Source organism: Pan paniscus, chromosome 6 (assembly GCF_029289425.2).
Source record: "Pan paniscus chromosome 6, NHGRI_mPanPan1-v2.0_pri, whole genome shotgun sequence".
Lineage (NCBI taxonomy): Eukaryota > Metazoa > Chordata > Mammalia > Primates > Hominidae > Pan > Pan paniscus.
Window position 1 is genome coordinate 186,954,137 of NC_073255.2, and position 10,097 is coordinate 186,964,233.

General features: G+C 38.1%; 1 protein-coding gene and 1 pseudogene across 3 annotated transcripts; one reads left to right on the forward strand and one right to left on the reverse strand.

Moving 5' to 3' along the window:
* Positions 1-462: 462 nt before the first annotated feature.
* LOC100984541 (STE20-related kinase adapter protein beta-like) lies at positions 463-3,851 on the reverse strand (annotated as a pseudogene).
* On the forward strand, positions 1,813-9,016 carry GIMAP7 (GTPase, IMAP family member 7). 3 transcript variants are annotated; one of them, XM_034965235.3, is made up of 3 exons: positions 1,817-2,089; positions 2,719-2,876; positions 7,880-9,016. In XM_034965235.3, the coding sequence occupies exon 3, from the start codon at positions 7,921-7,923 to the stop codon at positions 8,821-8,823; it is 903 nt and encodes a 300-aa protein (XP_034821126.1). In that variant the 5' UTR covers positions 1,817-2,089; positions 2,719-2,876; positions 7,880-7,920; the 3' UTR covers positions 8,824-9,016. The 3 variants fall into 3 exon arrangements, with proteins under 3 accessions (XP_034821127.1, XP_034821126.1, XP_003815098.1); XM_003815050.4 differs by having other exon boundaries at positions 2,751-2,876; XM_034965236.3 differs by lacking the exon at positions 2,719-2,876 and having other exon boundaries at positions 1,813-2,089.
* The last annotated feature ends 1,081 nt before the right edge of the window (positions 9,017-10,097 follow it).

The following is a 10,097-nucleotide window of genomic DNA, read 5'->3' on the forward strand; positions in this document are numbered from 1 at the left end:
AGAAAAAGGGAAAGTAAAGACATTTTCCCTCTACCATAAAAGGGTCTGATGCAAGATAAACTAGCCTGTTGGTTTAACAATAGCTCATTAAAAAGGCCAGACAATCTGGGAGAAGAAGATGTACTTAGAAGCACTATCCTTTGAGGGACCATTCCCAAGAGGACAGCAAAATATTGAAAAAATTAACTGGCTCAAAAATTATATTGAGAGATCAAGACAGTTAGCCACAGCTTAGAAAAATTTCCCGAATAAATAACACTAACTAGCTAGGTTAGTAGTTCTGATGTTTCCTTGGAGTTGTCATAGCACTCTGTGTGAACCAAAGGGACTACAAACTGATGCCCCTTTGAACAGAGTGATTTGAATAGATTCTCCAGTGCACCAACTGTATTTTCAAGTATAAGTCTGGTATTTGTACCTAGCAATACAGAAGAAAAAGCAGCAAGGAGAAAGTGTCAAGTATATAGGACATAAGATGATTTGCCAGCCCTAGAATTCCCAATATGAATCTTTTTCATCAGGAAAACCACATTCTGGCTCAGTCCAAGGTAACACCGGAGGCAGTGATATTGATGGCTTGTTATAAGCAGGAGGCAACAGTGAAAGTACCGAATCCTGGCTTTCTTCTTTCATCTGTTTGAAGAAAACATGGGACAATAAACTGCTTGCTGATGGCCTTTTCTCCGGATCTTGTTGCAAACACAGCTGTACCCAGCTAAAGAAGGCAGGAGAGAAGGTTTTTGAGGATGGTGTGTGTAATCGGTCACTATTTACTGTGTGAGTTCCACTGGAGACAAGCACACTTGCTCCAATCCCAGAGTCTACACCTGACCGGGAGTTTTTCATTTTGGATTCTGATTGAGGGAAAATACTGATATCCAATGGGCTATAAGGTGGACCTTTCAGTTTCTGTTAACAGCATCTGAGTTCTATGCACGTCCTGGAAAGGCACCTGCCCACTGGCTAATTCACATGTTGTAATCCCAACACTGTAAATATCTGACTTCACATTATACCCATGTAAATCCTGTCTCAGTAGTTCTGGACTCAGCCATGGCTGCACTAATGTGCTGAACTGTGGGAAATCATACACAGCCCTATGCCTCTGTCCATGCTTAACCAAACTATGCAGATGGGACAGGCCAGAGAGGGTCACTAGGCCATCACCAGAAATGAGTATATGGCTGGCTTTAATTCTCCTGTGAATACAGCCATATTGGTAGAGATAGTTCAATCCTCTCACTGCTCCAAAGAGAATGTTTCTTATTAAAGTTTTACTCATTCCTTCAGGAAAATAGGTCCTCAAGAGTTGACTTGCTGAACCATAGGCCATAAATGGAGAAATAACCCAAAGCCAGCTGCCAACAGTGAAAACTGTCCAATAAGTTGTAATATTGGGATGCCGGAAAAAGTGGGATAGAATCATGGCTTTCTGTAAAACTTTCAGGCGTTCTTTATTGCCGTTTTCCAGATTTGTAATTTTTGTAGTTACCAGCGTTCCCGTAGGAGTATGCCATGCTAGATGGACAGAAGTCAACTTGTCAAATCCTCTTCCTATTTCTACTTGGAGCTCGTAGTGAGAAACGTTGGCAGAACATACTACTTCACTGGCTCTAGTGGGTGGAGGCGACCAGGAAAGGGTTGGCTCTTCGACCAAGTATTGATGGATACTGGTTTCAGACTTGTTTTTCATGTTTGAGTGATTCAACTTGTGTTCTTGAACTAAAGCTCACAGAAAGTGACAAAAATCCAAATATTCCAAAGAAGCCTTTTGTTTTATCTTCCTTTGAAGATGCAGATATATCCTACTTAGCGGCGACGACGGCCAGCGACTCCCTGCAGGCTGCCAGTGGTGCGGACCTGGGCGGGTGCCGGAGCCCGGATCACAGAGGGGCAAGGCGAGCGCTCTAGGCCCACTCCTGGCGTGGGGCGCTGGAGGGTGGCAAGGCCGCGACAGCGGCTGTGGGCTTGGAACTCTAAACATAGTATTCTTACGTAGCCAACTGGAATATCTGGTCAACCGTGAGAGCTTTGGGAACCTGCCTCTCACCTCAAGAAACCTCCAGAGCAGATTGGAACCATCCACTGGGTAAATTCTGGAAAATCTGTCTCTGCCTGAGACTGGGGTAGGAGGATGTGGGGTAGAGAGGAAGGTGGGGAAGGGATGTAGGATCTATTCCTTGGGTGCATCTTTACTTGTTAGGTCATGCATATTTTCAAAGTTGGAAGAATTATACGAAAAGCAACTAGAGAAACTATGTGTTCATGGGCAGATTATTTTTCCAGGCCTCACCTTCCTTTTTTTCCCTTGGTTCCTAATGATTTAGACTCTGCCTTTGAGCCTCAGTGATGTTAACTTTTGAATGAGTAACTTGAGGCCTTCCTGAAAGACTATAATAAAAAACCCATATTATACAATCACTAAGAACCCCCAGCTCTACGCTTGGAAACGGCAAGGTATATGCCTGTCTCTCTTCTTCCCCAAATCACCCCTCAGCCTCCCACTCCACCCTGGGAAGACAATCAGGTCCTGTGCCTTGTTTTCTAGGCAATATTTGGGTCATTTAATAAGGCTCTTTTGCATCCATAACTATAACCTGAAGCGAAAAATGTAGCTTTGGAAATGGTGTTTATAGCAGGCCCATGGGCAAAAGGTTTCAACCGGGCAAAACTGAAGCAATCACCAGATTATGGAGCCGTATTTCTGTTTCTTTAAAGACAAACATTTTTTTGTGTGTGGCTCCACCCAGCCTGAGCTTCCTGACTGAGAGGTTTTGGTGGCGGTACAGACACTTTTAACTCACAGTAAAAGCAAAAGCAACAGCTCAAGCAGCCTCCTTGGAGAAAACCTGAAAATTCAGCTTGTTCAAGAGAAGGTGAGCCTGGCTGAGAAGAGGGTCTGGTGCTATTGGGCTGCGAAGGGCAGTGAGGACAGGGTGTGTGGCTGGAGTAGACTCTGCCCTTAGGAGGGACAAAGCACTGTGCTAAGCAGCACTGCATGGAAGGTGCTGTGGGAGGGGTGAGTAGAAGGGGAGTGAGGAGATTTGTTTGCATGGAGCCCATGCATCTCATATGTAACAGGACACGCATGGCTGCATAGTGCACCCTCCACTCACTGGCTGTTGTGATAGACACAGAGTGTTGCCTGATAACCTTCATAAGAAATTAAGGGCTCCTAAGACAGATTTGTAAAGGTGACAGGCAATTTAGAGTCCACCTGTCTAAGTCCCTCTTCTTACAGAAAAAGAATCAGAATCCCAATCCCAGAGATTTTGATGATTCTCCAAGGGGTACCCAGATCACTCATGGCAGAGGAACACTAGAATTCAGTCTGCTGACTTTTTCCAGCATTAAGCAGAGACAAGCTGTGTCCCTAACAGTGTAACATGTGGGGCTGCTGCGCCATTCAATACAAAAAGAGTTGCTATAAAAGACCTTTATAGAAATCACTCTATGAAAGCCTAAGGACAACCCTGCAAGATTGGTTTTATTTTCCTTTTTTATAGCAGAGGGAACTAGATCTCAAGGAGCTACGAAATTTTCTAGAACCGGTGGGTCTGGCCACAGTTTAGAACTGTTCACCTCTGTTGTAAACGCTTTTGTCATTTCTCAGCCTTTCTCTTAGCTGGAGGTCCTCTGAATCTTCCAGGAACCACTTGAGAAAGTTTTAAAACTTGAGAAAGTTTAAAACTTGAGAAAGTTTTAGAGTGATATTTCTGACCATCTCTCTCACGTTTGGTTTCTCAATATGGGAGAGATGGAAAAGTCCACGAGAAATGCGGAGCCCTCCTCACGGTTCCCTTATAACAGGCTGGCTCCCAGCTCACCTTTTTGCAGAAAGCGTGGATCATCTCCTTTGCCCTCCACTGGTCTATCTCTGTGCCATGTCAATGAAAATTTAGAATCATGGCCTGAGAGTAGCCAAGAACAGGCAGTAGAGTGCACGGTTAAGAGTGAGCATGGTAGATTCAGACAGACTTTGAATCGAATGTCTTCTCTGCCCAATACCTATTAGCACAGTGACCAGGGGCATGTTTCCCAGAATTTTTGAGCCACACCAGCTTCCTCATTTAAAAAATTAGAATAATAAAATTAGTTTCACTGTAGAGTATTTTTGAAGAATAAACGAGATATACAAAACATGTTTTATCAGGGTGTTCTGATATGCAGTCTATACTCGATAGTGGTTACACTATACATGGGTTAATTTTTTTATTTGTGAAAAATTTATACTTATTCAAAGGTAAAAATAATATAAGGAACTTCCATGTACCTATACTAAAATCTCACAGTTATCAATTTATGCCAGTCTTGTTCAAATATCTGCTCCTATTCTCAACTCTATCACAGATTATTTTGAAGCAAATGTCAGATATTACATCATTTTATCAGTAAATATTTGAGTATGTGTCTCTGAAAGATAAAGACCATTTAAAAACATTTCCACAATTTCATAAACAGGCTTCAAAAGGCAACTATAAATTTTAATACTACCAGTTGTATTCAGATTTCCCTGAAGATCTCATAATTTTTAAAATTGTTTGAGGTAGGATCTAAGTAAAATTCATGCATTACAATTGTTTGACATCTCTTATGTTTCACTTAATGTGTAGGTTTTCACCTTCCTTGTTTCTTTGTGTTAAATTTCTTTGTTTAAGGAAGGGAAGGTCTTTTGTCCAACAGAACTGGACAGTATTCATACTGCTGATTGCATCCTAACAATGTCATTTAACATTCGCTTCTAGCTCCAGTGTTTTGTGTGAATTTATATGAATGGGGAGGTTGGATCAGATTAAAGTTTGACTTTGTTTTTTTAGTGGGAATACTTCATAGATGCTATCCTAAACTTCTATTAGAAGGCACATAATGTTTGAGTGCCTCTCTTTTTGTGATGTTAGCAGATGTTAATGATTGTCTAGAATGAATTTGTTTCATTAAAAGTTACCAAAAGATGATATTCTATCATTCTTTATTTATTTATTAGATGGAATAGTCATATACAAAGGAACTTTCATTCAGTGATTCTTTCATTTTTGTGAGATATAGTTAAAAGATGAGATGTATGAAAGACAAAATAAATGCTTCTTTCCCTTTAGTTGTCAATGTTCAGAATGATGAGTCACTTTCTTAGCATACTCCAAAGGGAGCAATTAACTTCTTTCAGGAAGATGGTGTTGTTATCAACTACTGGATTTCAATATATTTGGTATATTTTAATCCATTGGAATAATCTTTATTAATGATGCTCAAATTATTCCATCTTTGTCCAGTTGGAACCTCTTTAAGGTAGCTTCCAAGTCCTTCTGATAAAACTAAGTAATTTTTGATAGCATCCCTACTTTCTAGTATGAAAGATGTTGTAGGCTAAACTTGTATGTTTACTGGCCCAGACCTGGAATCAGTACTTTTTCCTAGTAGTCCTAATTTCTTTTGTGGGAAATACCATTTGAAGATCACAATCTGGGTATTAAGTGCACTCACTGCTACTTGGCTGACCATGGTTTATGCCTTTTAGATGGACTTCAAAACAGTACACACACACACACATACACACACACAGTGAAATTATTAATACTACATTTTCAAGCCTTTCAGGACAAATCTTTGTGTGGTTCATCCTTGACACAAGATACGATTAGGTTTATGTGTTCCGTTTCTTTTAACTTTTACTGGTGTTTTAAAATATAATTTTTATTGTATAATTATGTAAACTATTTAAATGTTCTCAAGATCAAATTTGCAAAAACAAAGGATATTCAAAGAAGTCTAATGACCATTTTCTGTTCCTGTCCCTTGTACCTTGTTTCTCTCATCTTCATATAAATAATTCTTTTGTTTAGTTTTCAAATGGTTCTGCCATTGCTTTTTCACATGCACATAAAAATTATTTATATATATAAAACTAATGTTCCTTCTTCTTATATAAATGGTAGTAAACTATACATTATTTTCTTCACTTGGCTTTTTTCACTTAACAGTATATCACAGAGATCTCTTCATACTGGTATATAGATATATTTCTCATTCCTTTTTGCAGTTGGATTGTACTTTTCTGTATGAATATTCCTTAGTTTATTCAACTGGTCCCCACTGATGGGCATCATTCCTTTCTGTATTTTTGTCAGTGCAGCTCTGGGATAAATCCTAAAATCGGGATTGATAATCAAAGAGTAAATGCATGTGTAATTTTTCAAGGTATTGCTACCTTCTCCTCTATAGGTGTTAGGTTGTTTTCCCCTTCACACTAGTCATGCAAGAAATTACCTGTTTTCCCCATACCTTTACCACCAGATTATGCTGGGAAATGGATTTTTGCCATACCTATAGTTGAGAAATAGTTATCTCTGAGAATTTTTTATTTTTTCTATGTTTTTAATTATTTTTCTCTATTGTGAATGAACTTGGATATCTTTTTATGTATTCAAGGATAATTTATATATTTTTTTCTTTGGCCGTGGGTTCATATCTTGCCTGATTTTCTATCAAGTCATTGGTCTTTTGTTTCTTTACTTTTAGCTATTCTTCATACAGTAGGAAAAGTAGCCCTCTTTGAGATAAATCGGAAAAAATGTTTTCCTAGTTTGATATTTGTGTTTTAATTTGCCTATGGTGTTGTATGCCTTACATAATTTTTTGGATTTTTGTGTAATCAAACTTATCAGTCTTTTCCTTATACTATTTTAAACCTTAGTTATTAACATCCTCCCCACTCCCAGGTTACAAAGAATTTACCCGTGTTTCTCTTATTATTTATATGGGATAGTTTTTGCATTCAAATTTCTGATCTATTTGGAATTTGTATGACATGAGGAATTGGAGGCAATTTTATTTTTAAAATTGCATCCAATTATATGGTGGTATAGTTATTTCAGTGTTGCTAATAAAAGTGTCCATCATCTTTCCCATTGGTATGAGGTGTTGCTTCACAGAATGTAAGTTAATGTAATTGAATGGAATGTAAATGAACATAAAATGAGCAATGGCCTATTTGTGAATTCTCTGTTTCTGTTTCATGGCCTGTCTCTATTCACTCACCAATATCACACTGCTTTAATTATAGAGATTATAATATTTAATTGTCTGGTAGAGCTAGTCTTCCCCTGTTCTTCTTTTCCTTGATTGTCTAGGCTAACTTGCATTTTCCTTCATCCGAATGAACTTTATAATCAACTATTTTAGTTCCAGAAAAAAAGATGACAAAATTGAAAAAATTATATTTATATAAAATCATGTTAAAGAAATAGATATTTTTTCTGTTCTACAAACTACTGTAAACATGAATCAGTGTTAAATTTGGCAAAATATCTTTCCTGCATCTAGCTAATTTTCTTCTTAACCTATTAACGGGATGTGTTGTAACAATCAACATTCTCATATTGACCCACCATAGTATTTCTGAAATAAATCACACTTAATCACAGTCTATTATTTATTAGTGTCTAATAATTTATTTAGGATTTGTATATTAGTATTCACAAATGAGACACATCTTTAGTTTTCTTTATTGATGAAATATTTGTCAGCCTTTGGAATCAATATACTTGCTTCATAGAAAAAAAAATGTAACTTTTTCCTTCTTTTTATATGGCCAGGAGCAGTTTTAGGTAGCTTTGAGATCATCAGATCTTAAAAGGTTTAATAGAATTCACCTGTGAAACCATCTATACCTGGTACTACTTTGTGGGGAAACTCTTTAACTGCTTTCTCTATTATTTCTCCCATATTAATCAGACTATTTCATCTTTCTGTCTTTACTGTGATTAATATGGATAATAGGATATTACAAATTTTCAGGAAGAAAGAGAAAGCAGAAAAGAAGGTTGGGAATGGATCTCACTTACTAAAACTGGCTTTTTCCCCCTATCTTCCCCTCCTTAAGGTCTTGTACGTGCCTAAGTTCTAGAGCCTCCTGACGTGAGCATGGCTGAGAGTGAGGACCGCTCCCTGAGGATCGTTCTGGTAGGGAAAACTGGAAGTGGGAAAAGTGCAACAGCGAACACCATCCTTGGAGAGGAAGTCTTTGATTCTAGAATTGCTGCCCAAGCTGTTACCAAGAACTGTCAAAAAGCTTCCCGGGAATGGCAGGGGAGAGACCTTCTTGTTGTGGACACTCCAGGGCTCTTTGACACCAAGGAGAGCCTGGACACCACCTGCAAGGAAATCAGCCGCTGTATCATCTCCTCCTGCCCAGGGCCCCATGCTATTGTCCTAGTTCTGCTGCTGGGCCGCTACACAGAGGAGGAGCAGAAAACCGTTGCATTGATCAAGGCTGTCTTTGGGAAGTCAGCCATGAAGCACATGGTCATCTTGTTCACTCGCAAAGAAGAGTTGGAGGGCCAGAGCTTCCATGACTTCATAGCAGATGCGGATGTGGGCCTAAAAAGCATCGTCAAGGAGTGCGGGAACCGCTGCTGTGCCTTTAGCAACAGCAAGAAAACCAGTAAGGCAGAGAAGGAAAGTCAAGTGCAGGAGTTGGTGGAGCTGATAGAGAAAATGGTGCAGTGCAACGAAGGGGCTTACTTTTCTGATGACATATACAAGGACACAGAGGAAAGGCTGAAACAACGGGAAGAGGTTTTGAGGAAAATCTACACTGACCAATTAAATGAAGAAATTAAACTAGTAGAAGAGGATAAGCATAAATCAGAGGAAGAAAAGGAGAAAGAAATTAAATTGCTAAAATTAAAATATGATGAAAAAATAAAAAATATAAGGGAAGAAGCTGAGAGAAATATATTTAAAGATGTTTTTAATAGGATTTGGAAGATGCTTTCAGAAATATGGCATAGGTTTTTGTCGAAATGTAAGTTTTATTCTTCCTAATTTACTGTGATTTGTTAATGGATGAATTGTATTTTGCAAAGATAGTTAGAGAAATACCTCCCTCCCCTGAGCTTTATTAAGGTATCATTGATAAATAAAAATAAAATATGTTTAATGTGTATAATGTGATTTTAAAATATATATATATATACATTGTGAAATAATTAAATAAAGGTAATTAACACATCTAGCACCTCTCGGTTACTATTTTCTTTGGTGTGGTGAGAATATTTAAGGTCTACTCTCTTAGCAAATTGCAAAAATGCAATACAGTATTATTAAGTATAGTCATCATGCTGTATGTTAGATCTCCAGAGGAGGTTATTCATCCTGCATAACTAAAGTTTTGTACCCTTTGACCAACATTTCCCCATTTCCCCCAACACCCAGTCCCTGGCAATTAACATTCTATTCTTTGCTTCTGTGCATTCTACTTTATCAAATTCCACATGTAAGTGAGATCAAGCAGTGCCTGTCTTTCTGTGCTTAGCTTACTTTACTTAGCATACTGTCCTCTGGGTTCATCGATATTGTTGCAAACGACAAGATATACTTCTTTTTCAAGGTTGAATAATGTTCCTTTATTAATGGAATGTTAATAATGCACTGCATTTTCTTTATTCATTCATCTGTCCATGGACGCACTTGGGTTATTTCCATATCTTGGCTATTGTGAATAGTGTTGCAGTGAGCCTGGGAGTGCGGATATTTCTATAATAATGCTCATTGCAGCATTATTCACAATGGATAAAAATATATTCCAGTGGAATATATATATAGTCGTTTATAAGCCACCTAGTTTATGGTATTTTTATAGCAGCCCAAATGGACTAATACCTAAAGGAAATGAAATATATCTTTATCCACTGGAATATATATATATATATTCAGTGGAATGTGTATATTCAGGGGTCTCTCTTCAGCCTCTTTTATGAGGGCATTAATTTCATTTCTGGAGCTTCTGCCCCCATGACCTAATCACTTCCCTAGGGCCTACCTCCTTATACCATCACATTGGAGGTGAGGATTTCAACATATGAATTTTGGGGGGACATAATCATTTAGACCATAACATTCTGTTCCTGGCTCCCCAAAATGTATGCCCTTATCACATGCAAAATACATTACTTTCATCCCAGTAGCCTCAAAAATCTTGTTCTAACATCAGTTTTAAAATGTAACTCCAAAGTCTCATCTAATTATCATCTAAATCAGATATGGGTGAGACTTAAGGTACAATTCATTCTGAGGCAAATTGCTTACCAGTTGTGAAT

Bases quoted from the DNA above. Each gene is read 5' to 3' on its own strand.
- GIMAP7 (XM_034965236.3), top strand. From the start codon at position 7,921: ATGGCTGAGAGTGAGGACCGCTCCCTGAGGATCGTTCTGGTAGGGAAA.